Source organism: Phyllostomus hastatus, unplaced genomic scaffold (genome assembly GCF_019186645.2).
Source record: "Phyllostomus hastatus isolate PE091 unplaced genomic scaffold, TTU_PhHast_1.1 phas_scaffold_182, whole genome shotgun sequence".
Taxonomy (NCBI): Eukaryota; Metazoa; Chordata; class Mammalia; order Chiroptera; family Phyllostomidae; genus Phyllostomus; species Phyllostomus hastatus.
Window position 1 is genome coordinate 4,078,710 of NW_025334013.1, and position 16,473 is coordinate 4,095,182.

General features: G+C 53.9%; 1 protein-coding gene across 1 annotated transcript; it reads right to left on the reverse strand.

Annotated features, from left to right (window-relative positions):
• Window positions 1-431: 431 nt before the first annotated feature.
• On the reverse strand, window positions 432-13,523 carry ERRFI1 (ERBB receptor feedback inhibitor 1). The gene is made up of 4 exons (XM_045859602.1): window positions 13,368-13,523; window positions 4,016-4,190; window positions 3,839-3,915; window positions 432-3,032 (listed from the first exon to the last, which is right to left on the reverse strand). The coding sequence occupies exons 2-4, from the start codon at window positions 4,135-4,137 to the stop codon at window positions 1,855-1,857; spliced, it is 1,377 nt and encodes a 458-aa protein (XP_045715558.1). The 5' UTR covers window positions 4,138-4,190; window positions 13,368-13,523; the 3' UTR covers window positions 432-1,854.
• Window positions 13,524-16,473: the final 2,950 nt, after the last annotated feature.

Sequence of the window (16,473 nt, forward strand, 5' to 3'; positions counted from 1 at the left end):
AGCTGCCAGGGGGCCACTCTCTCCGCGCTGCTGGGACAAGCTGGGACCCTCGGTGGCCTCTCAGGGACTGCGTCGTCCTGACCTAGTCCTGACTCTCAGACAGGAGTCACCAAGTCTGTCAGGGCTGCTTTGTCCCATTCCTGCCCCTGGAAGGGCCCCCCTCCCCGATGACACCTGTTTTGATGGCGACGTGGCAGGAATTCAGGTCCACTTTCTCACGAAAGGGAAACACAAACAGCTCATTGTCACCATGTGCTTGTACAGTATTTAAATACAAATTGCTCAGATTATTTGTCATTTCAGGGAATGACAGTAAGTTTCAAGAGTGCATTAAATTAAAAATCTTCCTTTGTGCTTAAAAAATGGTGATGTCAAATTTCTGGAGATGGAAGATTCGGTGAGAGTTTAGGCAAGAAACATAACTCACGGTATCATAAATAAGTAGTATAACTTTATTAAAATGAAAAGACAATATTCAAAATAATGCAACAAAAATGAATAAAATCCTTTGTCCAATACTGTACACATAATGCAGAAATCAGTGCATTTTTCTAAAGCATGTTTTAACCTTCATTTAGTTCAGACTAAAATACAGCTTTAAATAGCTCAAATAATCACTCAGCAGCTTAAACCGTAAACAGCCCGTTAACTGCTGCGAGACCGCGGCAGCGGCGCCAGCGCGCCGGCGCCAGTGCGCCCCTCCCGCGTGCGTGAGCGAGACTAACGCGCCGCAGCCGTGGCAGTGAGAGCAGGGCTGTGTGTGTCGGCGCGCGGAGCGGGGCGGCCAGCCGTGAGATTGAAAAGCAGAAGGATGCTGATGTGACCTCTGGCAGTAAGACATATATTGCGCTCTTGGTCAGAAGTGTTTTACTTACAAAGCAAACAAATCCTCAGGAAATACTGGGTAGGAACCTGCAACACAAGGCCAGCTTGTGTTGTATTTGTTTATTAATAGTCTAAAAAACAAAAACAAAAACAAAAAAAAACAAACGACAAAAAACCCCCACCACACACCCCCACACAGTAACTCTCAATCACATAGCTAAGCGTTCCGTTGTTGCTTAAAAGCGGCGTCCCGAGCCCCGGCGAACAGTCCGCCTTCCGAGTCCACCGCGGCCCGCCGCCCCGTGAGGCACCTGCGACCACGGGCCGTCCGGCGGGTGGGGCGAAGCAGGAATGGCGAGGAAAATGCTGCATTCTCTTCTCATTTTCCACGACGTGAGACATGCACAGGTGAGAGCGCGGCTGCCAGACACACTGCGGGCCCCGCCCTCGGCGACACGGCACGTGAAACGTGGAAGCGCGTGGGGCGGCTCGGCCACAGCGAGCACGCACACCCCGCGCCCCAGGAAGAGACTGCTTGCAAAAATAGACCAAACAAAATATAACAGACCGAAGAGCCAGAAAATCTTCGAACTCACTACTAAGCAAAAATAATCTTTATGATTCTGATCTAAATACTGTGTTTTCTTCCATGTGCTCCACTTCCGGGCTGCCCCGAGTCCTCCCCCAGCGCGAGTGCTCACGTCCTGCACGTATGTATTAGTCACCCTAAGGGAGTCGCTAGCTGGCTAACCCGCTACCCGGGCTACGGCTGCGCCACGCGTGTACACGTAGGCCCGTGACGATCGCGTGCGCACCGCCCCGCCCTGCCCGTGCGTCTCCGCACCCGGACAGGCCTCTCCCGCGCCGGCGGCGAGCCGGGCCCTCCGCACAACAGCACCGCTCGGCCTCTCGCCGGAGTTCAACAGTTCGCTCCGCAGCCGGGGGCGTTCTCCCGCCAACCTCGGGCAAGCTGGGAAACGGCCGGAGGACCCCCGCCGGGCCGGACCGGACCAGACCACGTGCCGGGGCCTAGGGCGAGACCACGTAGGGCGAGTGCTTGCGCTTCCCGTGGCCGCCCCCCTCCGCCCTGGGCTTCGGGTCCGGCCTGTCCGCGGCCGAGCCCACGCCGCCGTCGGCAGGTGAGGGCTGCGTCGGGGCGCTCGCTTCCTCCGCTTCCCTAAAAAACTTTTCATATTTGTCCAGGTACGGCGGTCTCTCAGGTAGTAGGTAATAGTGTGTGGAGCTCACCTTCTTCCCATTCTCGATAATGGGCAGGATGCAGGGCACCCTGCTGGCAGACCCTTCACTGTTCTGTCTTTGCAGAGCTTTGCTGCTGACGTACTTGGGGTCGGGGGCAAAGCTCTGCGTGGGGGGCATGACCCCGTTGAGGTAAGACGGAAGGCTTTTGGGGCTCGGTGTGCGGGAGTTGCTCCGGGACAGAGGTTCTCTCGGTGGCACTTTGGGAGGCCTGTCTTCGTCGCTGTAGGTGCTGGAAGTCACCTCGGCCGACCACCTTCGGTAATCTGGCTTCACGGGCCTCGGAGGTATGGGGACCCTGGGGGGAACCTCAGGTTTGTCTTCATCGGAGTTTGGAGAAGCTCTGTGCACGTAGCTGTGCACCTTTATGGCCGGCTTGTTAAAGGATCCAGCTGGTCCCGAGTGAGACCTCCTTAACCGTCGGTGGCTCTGAGGCGGAGGGGGGTCTGGGTGCTGCCCCCCTGCGTTCTGGTCGGACGCCTGGCTGAGGTCCACCACAGAGACGGTCGGGGTGTCGAAATAGGCATAGTTGATCTGGCCACACCCGCGGAAGCTCCGCCTGCCGGGGACGCCGTACTTGAACTCAGGAGGCGTGCAGTCTTCCAAAAGCAAGTCTGTGTCGGCGCAGGTGAAAAACTCCACCTCGCCGTCTGTGTCGTCCAGGGAGGGGCCCTCCGAGATGGGCAGCGGGGGGAGGGGCCTGGAGCCCCGCTCGAGCGCCTGGTAGGGGAAAGGGGACGGGCTGGTGGTCTTCATGGGTGTGTGCGGGGGGGTGGGGGCACACCCCCCATTGACTGAGAGTTTCTTAAAACCACCTACGACTTGGTCCTCGTCGCGGGGTCCCAGGCTCTCACTCGTGGGAAGAGTAAGAGGGGGCAGGGCGGGCTTCGGACAGGCGCCCTGCCCTGCGAGGCGGTGGCCGTTGGTCGGAGCAGACGTCGCGGCGCGCCCTGGAAAGGACGGGAAGGTGAGTCAAGGACCAGCGGGGCCCTCCCCTGCGCGAGGCCAGCCAGGCCGCCTGGGCTCCCAGGCCTGCTGCCCCCACGGCGGCTGCCGTCAGCCTGAGGATGCCCGGGCAACCGCCACGGGTGTAATTAGAGCCGAGAGATTGTTAGCGCACAGGATCTGGTTCAAAGAACACGTTATCTCTGCCATCTCCCCCGGACATGCGCACGGCACACACCCACGCCTCTCCGGCAGGTTCTGTGACGTGGGCAAACTCCGCAGAGGAAGAACAGCATGCAATTTACATGAATGCCACACTACAGCAGCCCGGTCGTTTTCGAGCTGCCACCGTACCCAGGGCGCGGGGCTGCGGGAGACGGGACGAAGGCCCCACGGCTCGCGCCCGGGTGGTACTGGAGCGGGCGGGCTTGCCTGCAGAAACCTAGGGCATGCAATGTGCGCGTTACAGGGACTGCATGGTGTCTGACACGCCTTTCTAAGGTTTTATCAACATCCTCACTCCTTGATCCCTTTCAAACAGGCGCCCGATACGGGTAAGAAAGATGAGAGGTCTCACCCGAGGACTCTGAAAGTTACGTGTGTATCCTGGCTGGGATAAGAACCTAAACCTTGAGCTTCCACAGGTCGATCGGGTTGGGAATCGGGGACTCGGGTCAGGGACGAGCCCGGGAAGGGCAGGCTCTCTTCAGAGCGTGTTGCCACTAGGGGTCGGACCGCTGTCGGAGGAGCGTGGGTCGCATCCTCCTCCCCTCCCGCTCCCGGCGGGGGCCCGGGGCCGCAGGACACGTACCGAGAGACATCAGGTGCGCCTGAGCCGTAGACTTCAGACTGTAGGCCATGGTTATCGGGTCAATGTTTAAAAAGTGACTGAAATGAAACAAAGACATCTTGTTCAGAAACGAGCAGCCGTCACTGCCGTTTTCTTCTCACGCCCCGCGCGAGCCAAGGCACCATGTCTCGCACTCACTTCTCGAACTCCCGGCGGCTGCCCCAGCAGGTGCTCAGGCTGCCCATGGCCTGCCCATCGTGCAGCAGCCCGGTCTTCAGCGGGACTCGAACCTCCTGAGCAGCCACTCCCGCGGTGGACATCGTGCTCACGCCGGGACCCCGGGGCGCGTCAGTCCGCCAGCAGCTTCTGGTCCCTAGGGGACAGAGAGGGGCGAGAGGGTGCGGGGACAATTCAGAATCACCCGTCAACGGCTGTTACTGGAGAATTTCCGGGGTGCCGAATGGAAAAAATTACAGACTTCCGCTTAAGTCTGACATTTTTACGCTCATTCGTACTTCCTGCGAAGGTACTGAAACGTAGACATTAAAGGTAATTTTCCCCCCCGAAGTCCTGATCCAAGATTTGCAACGTGTGGAGCAAAGGGAGAAATAACCTGTGGCCGGCGAGAGCGGACCCCCTCGTGCCAGGGCCCGCAGTCGACAACAGCCCCGCTGGCCGCCTCTGAGCGCCCACCCCCAGCCTCCGGGAGCCCCCGTGGCCCCTACTGCAGGCCCCTATTCAGGGAAACCCGGCGCCTCCAGCCGACAACAGGCTGTACAACCCGCACCTCGTCAGCCCACGGCCGACATTTGTCTGGATTCGGCGTTTCAGGGTCAGCCTCGGGAAGACAGTTCCCCGGTGATTACTGGTTCAAGAATAAAGGAATATGGGGAGATCCTGATTTCCATTATCCTGTAAAAACCAAGCTCTGCAAGGTGACCGGCTTTGGTGGTGGCCTGGGACAGCCTCCTCTTCCCCTTCAGAGAGGGACATAAAGGTGCCTTCTCCACGGTCTCCCGCTGCTGAGCCAGCTGCGAGCATGGGCGACAGGGAAGCACCTTTCCTTGACCTACTGACCCTCGGCTTTAGGAGCCCCCTCCCTCTTCAGCGGGTACGGCCCGGCGTCCCCAGAGCCTCTTTTTAATTTCACTTTTACCTGCCATGAGAGCATCAATTCGAATGTTAATTAGCATCTACGCCAGGCTTAGGACACATTTAGGACATAATTTGTCAACTGTGTGTGCAACAATGACCCCTTTCAGAGGTGCGAACAGAACAGACACTGTCACACTTTCTTATTGTCGCCCAATGTATGAGCTGGTGCGCACAGGGCGGCGGTGAGGGCAGGGGAGCACAGGTTCTTTCTTTGTTTTAGGAACACATCCGTCACCTCCTGCGAGCCGGGGAGCTTGGACAAGAGGCGTGTGCTGAGCACCCCAGAGCTCCGGCAGGGCCGGGCGGCGGGAGAGGAAGGAGGGAGTGCACGTCTGAAGACTGTGCAGGTTACAGGCGGGTGCGGCGGGGACCCCGGGGCCCCAGCCCCACCTGTCTGCAGGCCGGCAGCGCCCAGGTGCCGGCCTCCCGGTGCCACCTACCGGAGCTTTCCACAGACCGGCATGCAGCGGTCGCCTCTGCGGGCCCGCCTCGGTCCTAAGCTTACATTACAGGGGTCCCTTAAAATCATTTACATGTTCTAGAGAAAGTTATTTTTTATTCATTGTTTCCATCACCTACTTGTTAGCTTTCTTAAGAAAAAAATTTTTTTTAGTCTGAAAAGAATTGTGCTCACGGAGCCAGCTCACTTCTGGCCACAATAGTGTCTTTGTGCATTCATAGGAGGTGACCTGCCTCTCCGTTTCAATGGGGAATTGTGAATGGGCCGGTTATGAAACCCGTCGGAACTTCCTACTCGCCTGCACGGGCGACGCGAGGAGGGCAGCCTGAGTGTATGGGCTCTTCTCGTGGAAGACAGGACTGCAGGCTCAGCGGGCAGCCTGCCGTGGGCTTGGACACAAGCCTTCCACTCGTGTGCCTCAGATGGTGGGTAAACTGAGGTCATGAAACCACCCGAGTGCGTTTGCACCACTCGCAGAAGTCTGAGCTCGCACCGCAGCTCCCGGCGCGGGGGGGCGGGGCCTCGGGCTCGACCCTGGGGGTGGGCCTCAGGTTGAAAGGAAAACGCTGCTCAAGGGCCCCGCGAGGCTGCGGCGTTTCCTTGTCGCCGTGCAGCCAGCGCTGCCTCACAATTAATTAGGAAGACAATGGCAAAAATACACCTCTTAGGAAAACCAGCGCCTGTCAAAGTGCAAGATGGGATTGTTATGAAATGCAAATGTGGAAAGCCAATGTTAATTAGTCCAGGCGGCGGCGTGGTACGCACCAGGATCTACATAACCTTAGGCATAGTGACTTTTCTAAAATCTACGAACTAACCTTTAGTCTTTTAAGTGTGTTAAAAATGCTGTTCAAGTCCCATCCCAGATGGGAACTACTTTTTCTTGTCGAACATCACATGACTGTTTTTTCATTCAAGGGGGAAAAGACTCTAAGACCACGCTTCGCACGGTGGTCCTCTTAGACCCTCCCACGGCCCCGCCCCCGTCGCAGTGCCCGTCCGCCCACAGCTTCCGCGGTGCAGGCAGCCCCGAACCCTGACTCCGGCGCTGGCTCAGGCTTCCCCGCACCACTTACCCCCTTGTCTGGTGGTTGTCTTTGCACTAAGGGGGGGGGGTCCTCTGGCACCCCCAGAACCCCAGCCCCCTTCCCCAACCGGTTCAGGGTCTGGGAGGGTCACGCTTTCTAGAGGCACCACTTTAAACCTGAGCCGCAGCAGCGCCCAGAGCGCCCCCTGCCTTCTGCGCGCGGGTCCGGTAGGCTGGCGGGCCCGACTGCGCCCGAGAGAAGATCTGCTCCTGCTCAGGGTCTTCTGGCCCGGACCCCGAGCGCCCTCGGTCTGGCGCTGGGGTCTCCACCGCGAGGCCCCATCCGGCTGTGTCAAGCACCTGCTCCTCTTTCCCCCAGATCTGTCAGAATTCGGCTTCCCCTTGAGGGCCAGCTCCTAGCTCACGTCCCTCCACGAGGGCGTTGGGCAGGGCCAGTGGCCCGGGCGGCTCTGCGCAGGGCACCCTTAGCTTCCCGCCCTCCAGACCTTCTGGGACGGGGCCAGGTTTCCCCTGGAAGGCCTGGCCTCACTCGTGTCTGAAGGTTACTAAATGGATATTGCGAAAAGGTTCATCTCATTTTTTTTTTAGAAAAAGTAACTACACGGACGATTCACAGGTAATGTAAGTCAGCGAAGAACCGAGGGAAAAAGCAAAGGACTGTGAGGAATGCGTTTAGGATGTGTGGCAGCAGCCAGTGTTCCTCAAACTCACTTCCCAAATCTAACGTGGACAGTTTGCAGCCTGGGGAAAAACTGGAAGCGTAAACGGTTAACGTGGCTTTCTGAGCTGGCTCCTCTCGCTGTGTATTCGCTTAAGGCAACGGGGCGGCCCTCCCCTCCCCCTCCCCCTCCCTCCCCTCCCCCTCCCCTCCCCTCCCCTCCCCGCACACATGGTTTCTTCGGGACTGCAAGGCGTCTGCTGTGTTTCTGCTGTTAGAAAACCCCCAATAAAACAAAAAAGCGACACCAACGAGCACACTGCACATCCTTTATTAAGGTGAACTCCCAGGCCTTTACCTGGAGGACAGTCTCTCTGAAACCAAAAAAAAACCAGGCTACCTTAAGACAATAACCTAGATCTGCTTACCTGGCCACCAGATCTCATGAATAAATCTAAGAAGCAACCCACAAGAGGAGGAGGGGCACATTTTTGTCACTCGACTCATCCAGTTCTGCCCAGTGCTTCCTTGTTTAAAAGTGTGATGTAATTTCCTCCTTTCAGTCTGGTTTTAGAACCTGATTTCTGTTTATTCAGGGTGATAAATGGTCTTTTCAGCCGCATTTAACAATTACCTACATAACCATTCCCGTAGCCAGGCACATATAAGGTAATTACACTGAGAGGCAAAACATGGAAAAAGAAACTGATTTAGGAACGTGAGGAATCCCATGGTTTTAGATCCTCCCCAAATAACCAACACCTGCTCGTTTATCTTTCCTTTGAAAATCTCTCAAATAATCACCTTTGGGGAAACAAACAAACAAAACTCCACCACTTTTACTGGGAGTTGTGTCTAAAGCACTGGCAGCCCAGCCAGTTGACACACCGAAAGTTCAGATGACCTCTTTCAGAGAATCGCAACCTTTATTAATAATATGACAAAATGTTCTGATCTGTTTTTATCTCCATGCTCAGTGTTTACGACAGTTGTTGTTTACTGAGAGCGACAGGCTTCAGAGTCAAGGCCTTGACCCAGGGTTTCTTCCCAGGGTTTCTAGTGGGCTGATTGGGGGAAGAGGAAAGACAGCCTTCACATGAAAAGCACAGTGACTTTTAGCCCTGGCTGGGTGGCTCAGTGGATTGAGCATGGGCTGTGAACCTAAAGGTCGCCGGTTCAATTCCCAGCCAGGGCACATGTCTGGGTTGCAGGCCAGGTTTCCAGTTGGGGGCATGCGAGAGGCACCCTCCCTTCCCCTCTCTCTAAAAATAAATAAAATCTTTAAAAAAAAAATAAAAACATAGGTGACTTTTTAACAGTTTATGTTATGTCAGTAACACATAAGTAAAATACTCTTGAATGGATCCAAGCTAAGCTGGATGGTTTCGGTAAAGGGGGAAGTACAGCCGGACCCCGCGTGGACGACACTGGTCCTTAGCACGCTGGGTACCCGATGCCCCGTTTGTGTGGGAAGACGCTGCGGCAACAAGGAGAGTGATTTATCTCCAGACTGTGAAAATCAAAGCTAAGCGACATGATTTCTTGACTAATTCAGAATCTTTTCTTGCTGAGTATTAAGAAATGGCAGGCTAACAAAACCTATCTGTTCAACCACCACAGTTATCAATAGCCTTTTGGTTCAGTTGGTCTCCGACACCATGTCAGTGCGACAGCGCGGACCTGGCCCTTTGTCCTTTGTCCTTTTCCTGCGGAGCACTCTAATCAGGGGCAGCACGCAGAGGACGGAGAAACATCGCTCCTTTTAGACACGCGTGCAGTCGGGCTCTAATTGTAAGAGACGTGTCAATTCTGCTCTAATTTGAGTGACAACAAGCACGGTGGTCTAATGATGGGAAGCGTATCTTCAAAACTTCAAATTTACTTAATAAGCACCTAAGTCACCCAGAGGGTGGCTCTGAGTTGTTATAATGAACATCGGACCAGTAAAAATAACATGAATGCACTGGACGCTTACCTGATGGGCATTGTTCTAAGCGCTTTATTTATACACTAACTTATGGAATCCTCTCAACAACTCTAGGGAGATGGGTTACTATTACCACCCTCATTTCCGGGTGAGGAACTGGAGGCAGAGGCCAGGACCTTACTGGGTCAAGGTCAAGTCTGGGGAGGACACAGCAAGCAGTGGGACAAGACTTAATCCAGGGAGCCTAGTATCCAAGCCTCCCCACCACGCCACCTCTTCAGGCCACTCGGCGACGAAGCCAGGGCGAGCTGCGACCCACCACAGCGCTCAAGTCGTAGGGCGGCTCAGATGCGCTCTTCTGGGGGTTTGCGGCTCAGAGGTCGTTTTTCCTGGGCAACCCTGGGCCTACAGAAGTTCTTGTTCTACTTCAGCTCCTCAGATTCTCCTATAAAAGTGATTAGTTGCAGATTTGCCCCTTTTATCCTCTAAAAAGGCATTACGTTTATATTCTGCAACTACTTCAAACAATTCTTTTGAAGCCCTCAGTCTTTAATGATACACCAGTGCCCCCCCCTGCCGCCCTCCACCCCAGGCCTCCTTTGCTATCGTATGAGCTCCCGGCCCGGGTCTCAGGGAGGCCCGGGTCTCAGGGACAGGTCCACAGTGGAGCTCCGTAGGCATGTCATCATAGGGTATCTTGTATTTGCAAAGCACTCCACACATCACAAAGCACTTTCTAGCACATTATCTCACTTGATCCCCACAACATCCCCGTGAGAAGAGGCAGGGATTATAATCTCCATTTCAGAGACAGGAGGAAGTGAAGTGACACCTTCCTGTTCGCGCTTCTGCCCCGGAACCGGCGTTTCCCCGCCACATGCTCACTGCCTCTCCTCTCCGCGGCCGCTGCCCTCGCAGGCGGCCGCCCCGGGTCTCCTCCCGACGTCCTCGTTTATAAACGGGGAAACTGATGCGGAGCATGGCCACGTGAAATGCTGGAGATAAAACAAAACTCAATTTGCAGTGTTGAGCTCACACATTCTTCGAGGGCAAGGATAAAGTCCTTTCCTAAATAGTGACCAAATGCTCATCCTGGACTAGATTCAATGCTGCGTGCAAGCGATGCAGCTGCCGCCTGCTGAAGCCTCAGTCTAGTGGCGAGAGCTGCAGCGGTCAAAGTCACAGTTTCAGATCACGGTCACCTCCAACAGGTGGTTAGGGAAGGCCTCTCTCAGGTGACTTTTTGTATAAAAATCCAAAGGATGGAAAGGTGGCAGCCACGGAGTTAGAACACGCCATGCACAGGGCGTAGTATACAACCCATCTCCTTGAGTTTCCCAGCCTGTGGGTCTTCCTAATGAGTCACTGGACACTATCTTCTCTTCTTTCAATTTTTTACAAAGATTGTATTTATTTTTAGAGAGAGGGGAAGGGAGGGAGAAAGGGAGAGAACCATCAGTGTGTGCTTGCCTCTCACTTGTCCCCTACCAGGGACCTGGCCTGCAACCCACGCACATGCCCTGACTGAGAATGGGACCGGCGACCCTCTCCTTTGCAGGCCTGTGCTCAGCCCACTGCGCCACACCAGCCAGGGCTGTCCTCCTAACTCGTATCTTCCTGTGGTTCCCTCTGTTACACTGTAGTGTCCTGTTGAATTGTGGCACACTTTGGAGCTGAAAAGGCCTAATCCATATAGCCAGGGACCCATATTTTAAAAAATGTATACATTGGCCTTTTAGTAATTGCCCAGTTTTACAGTATGAGGCAGAGATTTTCAACTGGTGTGCCGCAGGAATTTTTAAAAACAGTCAATACTTGACTGTTTAGTCAGCGGCACTGACCTCTTTCCCCTTAGATTGTCAAATAAAAAAAAATTGACAATAGCCAACACAACGCTAGTGGTCTGATGTGAACGAATCAAAATTATACCTATTTTCTTGGTCAGGTTGGCAAAAATGTATCTTTGGTGTGCAGCAGAATTTTAGTCCTTAGTTTAATGTGTGCCATGAGATGAAAAAGCTGAAAACTGCTGGTGTTAGGACTTGGATTCAAGTACCAGCAGTGACTCTAACTCACAGAACCTTTTGCTTCCTTCCTGAAGTTTGAGGCCAACACTAACTTCTCCCTACCTCCGAACCACCTTCTCTGTTAACCTTACAGCCAGAGCCCTGAAACCCCCGTCCTCTCTGCCTTCACAAAGCACGTGTTTATCTCTGCGGACAATGCCCAGATGCCGCGACTGCATTGTTTGCCTGGTGCCTTATTCATTAGCTTCTGCAGAGCACAGTCAAATTTGGGTACCAGCAGATGCCTTGGAACCGCGATGATGAAGGAGCCATTCAAATTTATTTAGATTGCGAGAAGAGTGGTTTCTCTGGTAGAGGGAGCCTATGATATTCAGATTCCTGGAATTAACCCTGGCACCACCTCCTCCCTCCTCTGCTCACCTTTCTAAAGCAACCTGATGGCATGTAGACATTCAGGTCAGTTTCTAGCACGTTCGATTGTACCTGTAATTTAGCAACTTGCTTTTAAAAGCTACCGTCGGTATTAGCAGAAAGGAAGCATTATCTGGTTCAGCTGCCAAGAAGCAGCGGTTTCCACACAAAAACTCAAGTCTGCAGTACATTAAATCTCACAGAAAGACTGACCAGTATCTCCTGGGAGCTGGAAGTAGCATCAACAACCCGTTCAAACAGTGGTTCTGCCTACTATCAACGTCTGAAAGATCCGGGCATTCCCTAACAGTCATTAAAAAGCAGATTTGCTTTGCGACCCTTATCAGTGACCGCTGCAATCCTGCCGAGCTTTAAAATGTAAAATATGCTTTCGTGCAATCTCTTATCAATCATTAACTCTGTGCAAGGGTGCATGTGACAGGAGCCATCCCAAAGCAGAGCGCCTGCCCTTAAGGGGTTTACAATCTAGTGCTTGTTAGTTCATCAATTGTTTGTTCAAGACCTCTCTCACCCATTAGCGAGCACCCGATGGAACAAAGCTGAAAACAGGCCTGTGTGAAGGGGGGTGAGGACTGTGTGCTGGAGGCCATGCTAAAACCTGTATGTATTCTCTTAAAAAAGAAAAAAAAAACTTGGTCGATAACATACTAGTAACAATCAGAGTCAGCATGTTAACAAGCAACCAACTTTTATTTTGGTCTTACCAAAATCTGGTCATTCCCTGAAATGGGTACCTAGCTGGTTTTGATCCCTTTAAATACAACTTCACTTAAAACCGTGTAATTACAGACATGCAAAAAAAAAAAAAAGCCGTTTTTAAAAAGGCAAGACTAGGTATGCTGAACATAGATGTTTCAGTCTCAACACACACATGGCCACTGCATTCTTACAGATCTACAAAAGCTTAAAACTTTGCAAAACACTCGTCCTCCAGAAGAAAAAAAAAAGCGTTTTAACCTCACCTTCCTTCACCCCTGACAGTTGCCTAGAAACCAGTCCTGCCCTACCTGTGTTGCAGGTGTACCTAAAGTCACCAACACATCTCTTTTAAAGCTACAGTCTCTATTCTGACTGCACTTAAGTTTATGACTAACAATCTATTCATATTTTTATCAGGTAAGAGACTGGTTTCTTTCAAGCAATGACGAAACCCTAATAAAGACTTAGCAAGCACCACACAGCACCAATCATGGTTAAGGAGTCATCTCATTTGCACTAAGACTATGATATATACATAAATACACACGTACACCGGGAAATACCCAAGAGCGTTCCCGTTTAGAACAGACAATTCTGCAGTTCCTTCCCTTGTGAAGCAGTATTTAGGACGCTAAGAGCAGAATCACGTTCCTAGGAGAGGAACAGAGCACAGAGCTACGGGATGAATTAAAGAACACCGACTGTAGAGGACCATGGTCGCCGAGACCGAGCAGGGGACCGCGCGCGGACAGCGATCGCCCACCGCGGCTGTCAGGACAGGGCTGATGGGCACCCGGTGCGCGCCAGGAGAAGGCAGCTCCATTGTGGACAAGCAGAGCGCGCGAGGCCGCCGCCAGCCGCGGGCGCAGGACCCGGCTCGCCGCTCCAAAGCCCCGTGCCCTCCGCAGCAGTCTCAGGGCCGAGGCGCGTCCCGGGGCCCGGTGCGCCGCCGGCGAGGCGGGGGCGCCCCCAGGCCCGGCCGCGCCGCCCCGGCCGGCCCTCCCTCCGCACGTCCGTCCCGCGGAGACTCCGCGTCGGGCGACCCTCTCCGCGCCCCGGGACCCGCCCAGCGTCCGGAGCCGCCCGCAGCCCGCGGCGGGGGCGCAGCGCCGCCCTCCCCACCCGTAGCCCGCAGGCCCCTTACCCCGTGGAGCCGCGGCAGCCCCACGGCGCCCTCCCGCGCATGTCCGTCCCGGCTGGCTCAGCGCCGCGGGCTCCGGGGGCCCGGACACCGCGCAGGCGCCTGGCCGATCGCAGCCGCTCTCCCGGTTCGCACTCCCTTCTCGCACTCGGCCGCCGTCGCCCGGCCGCCGCCGCCTGATTTTATAACTAGTGGGCGGGGCGTGACGTCACGGCTCCGCCCACTTTCCCCGGGCAGCCAATCCCGGTCGCGGGCCCCTTAAAGGGGCAATGCGGCGGGCGCGCGCGAGGGGTCCACCGGCGTCGCGCGGCCTGCGTGGAAGCCGCCTTTGTCTCCCCAGGGAGGTGCATCTGGGCGACCGCGGCGTCGCGTCTCAGCTCTGCGGACCCGAGAGGCCGCCGCCGAGCGCGGGAACACCTTCTACCGACTCTTACAAGAGTGGGGGCGGCCCGGCTCCGGCTGCGGTTCCTGCCTCACCCCAAGGCGGCGCTGCGCCTCGCGCGGAGTTTCCCATCATTTCCAGCCGCGGGGACGGTTTCTGCGTGCTTTCCCCTGCCCGCGGGCGCCGCCCCACTCTCCACGATGCCCGCAGGCCGCAGCGTGGGAGGGTCAGCGAGGGCCAGGTGTGGCACAGTGTGGGGCAGCAAGGGTCAACGAAGGACAGACTGGGACATTGTGGGGCAGCGTGGGACAGAAAGAGACAGTGTGGGAGAGCAAGGGACACCTGGGACAACGAGCGACAGTGTGGGATACAAGGGACAGAGTACGACAGTGTAGGGCAGCATGGGGCAGTGGGAGAGCAAGGGACAGTGAGGGGCAGCGTGGGACCTAGGGGACCCCTGCAATGAGAGACAGTGTGGGGGGTACAATGAGCGGTGTGGGACAGTATGAGACCCTTAAGGGCCCCGAGGCCACACGGCTGATGCCTCTCCCATGGGAGAGTTGAGAGAGGGGCTGCCCAGCCACTGCCCCTCTGACCACGTGACCTGGCAGCAGTGGACCCCGCCAGGGCCACCCACAGGCTTCTAGAAGGAGCACGCCAACCCCAAACGTGGCGTCCCCTTGAGGTCCCCGAGTCGAGGTTACCTATCAGGTTCTCTCGGGCCTCCCTGTCCCTTGGCCCTGGGGCAGCCGCTGGCTCCAGAGGACCAAACGCCAGCGAGCCCGCGGGAGGAGGTTCATTGGGGCGCTGGTGATGCAACTTTAGGCTTATAGTTTAACCGTAAAATAAATAATACAAATGATAACAAACCAAGAGTAACTGAAGTGAGAAAAAGAGCAAACAGACAGAAACCCTCCAGTTTTCACTAGAGCAACTCCCCGGAACGGTGCTCTCTACAGAGTAGAGGCTGGAGACCTCCTCTGCCTCTCTAGTCTCCCTGGAGTCCCCGCCTGCCTTCCAGCAATAACGCGGACAGACAGCCGTTGTACCATTGCCTGACCGGGATGGCTGCACGTAGGGAACGAGAGATTCCCACCTCACTGTCAGGTTAACTATTAACTTTGCCCTCCAAGACAAGATTTGCCTTTTCTCCCCTATTATTTGCTTACATTCTTTTAAATTTAATTCAAAGGCTTAATTGTGAATGCAGGCCCTTAAGCACACGCACCCACCCACACGTAGGCACACACCAAAAAAATCTGAAGAATCCCTTTGCCCTTTTGCAGTTGCAAGATAAATGAATGTTTAGCAGAATAGCCTCTCTCCTCCTTCCTGACCAGCCCTTTCCGGACAACAGAGGCTTCAGGCTATTTTCCTATCTCTGCTGCTTATCGACCGTTCTAGCAATTCCACCTTTGTTTTGTGCGTGTGTTTGTTAACTTCTTACTTTTTGCCTTTCCTTTAGTATTCTTGTAGGACAATGGAAATTAGTCACAACCGATTGTTGGTTTTCTTACCAAATTAGGTTTCTTGACTCACAGAATATGAGGTCCCCTCCCCATTTTGGTTCCGTCTGTGTGTGAGGCTCGCCCCCATGCCGTTATCAGTGTAAAAAAAGGACCAGCCGGAAAACTTGCCAGAGAACAGCTTTTCAGAGCTCACAGTGAAGCATTTACTGAATGGGGGCCTTGCTGAGCTCCAGTTTCGTCGGAAAGGAACCCTAGTTATACGCTATTTCAAGTTGCTACAATACAGTTGTAATTCGTGCTGGCCTTATTGGCATGCTTTTACATTCCCCTATTCATAAAACAGTGATAATCACCAAAGCAACCATCAGACACACCCCTTCTTTAGAAATAGAGGATCAACAGGATACCCACTATATGGTTGTGAGCTGTAGGATATGCTAATGTGCTGGTGAATAATCAAAAATCATAAATTCACGTGAGTAATGTGTTAATCTGATTTTTCTTCTCTATTTTAAACTTGCAAAATAAACATGATGATGTATTCATTTGGGATGGAAAGCAGGTATAGCTGACAGCTCACTGAATTTTGCTTACAATTATGTTCGTACAGTACGGCTTTCTCAGCTGTGAATGAATTACATCAGGAGACTTATACTGATCTTTGACCTAATAGAGAACTTAGGATATTTGGTTATACCACTGACATGTCAATAACAGAGTATTTGGGGAAGAGTTGGAAAGGAAAATGCTAAGCAACTTGAGATAATATTAGCATACTGCACTTATCAAATGATCATTCTCACCGATTTTCAACATTAGGACACTAGTCTAGAGGTTTAGGGAAGAAATACTCTTCCTACTGAACCTAACTTGCTTTCAATTGCTTGCAGGAAGAAAGGAATACAAAGTCGGAAAGTGTGGTTTTTGCACCTCTCATTTAATTGGGAAGCCGCTTCTCAAGGAATTTACATTAGCTGATCGTTTTTAATATAAAAAAAACTTTCTCAACACAACATCGAAAATGTGAGACTCACGTCATGTTGACCCACATCATTACTTTGCACTTGCCCTTGTTTCAGTGTAAGAAGAAGCTGTCCCTGGAGCGGGAACAAGAGGGAGGCTCTGGCTCAGAAACCTTAGAGCCACAGCCTCTGCTCTGGGAAGGACTGCTCCTCCCTCCCCTCCGCTCCCCTCCCCTCCCCCAGTGGCCCCGCAGCCCTGTGGGGGGCTCACGGGGGGCCTTTCCACGCCTCCCAAC

Excerpts from the sequence above, each read along its gene's own strand:
- ERRFI1 (XM_045859602.1), bottom strand. The coding sequence starts at position 4,137 with ATGTCCACCGCGGGAGTGGCTGCTCAGGAGGTTCGAGTCCCGCTGAAG. Across the intron at positions 3,916-4,015 it reads AGCCGCCGGGAGTTCGAGAA|TCACTTTTTAAACATTGACC; the intron begins GTGAGTGCGAGA and ends GTTTCATTTCAG. Across the intron at positions 3,033-3,838 it reads GGCGCACCTGATGTCTCTCG|GGCGCGCCGCGACGTCTGCT; the intron begins GTACGTGTCCTG and ends CGTCCTTTCCAG.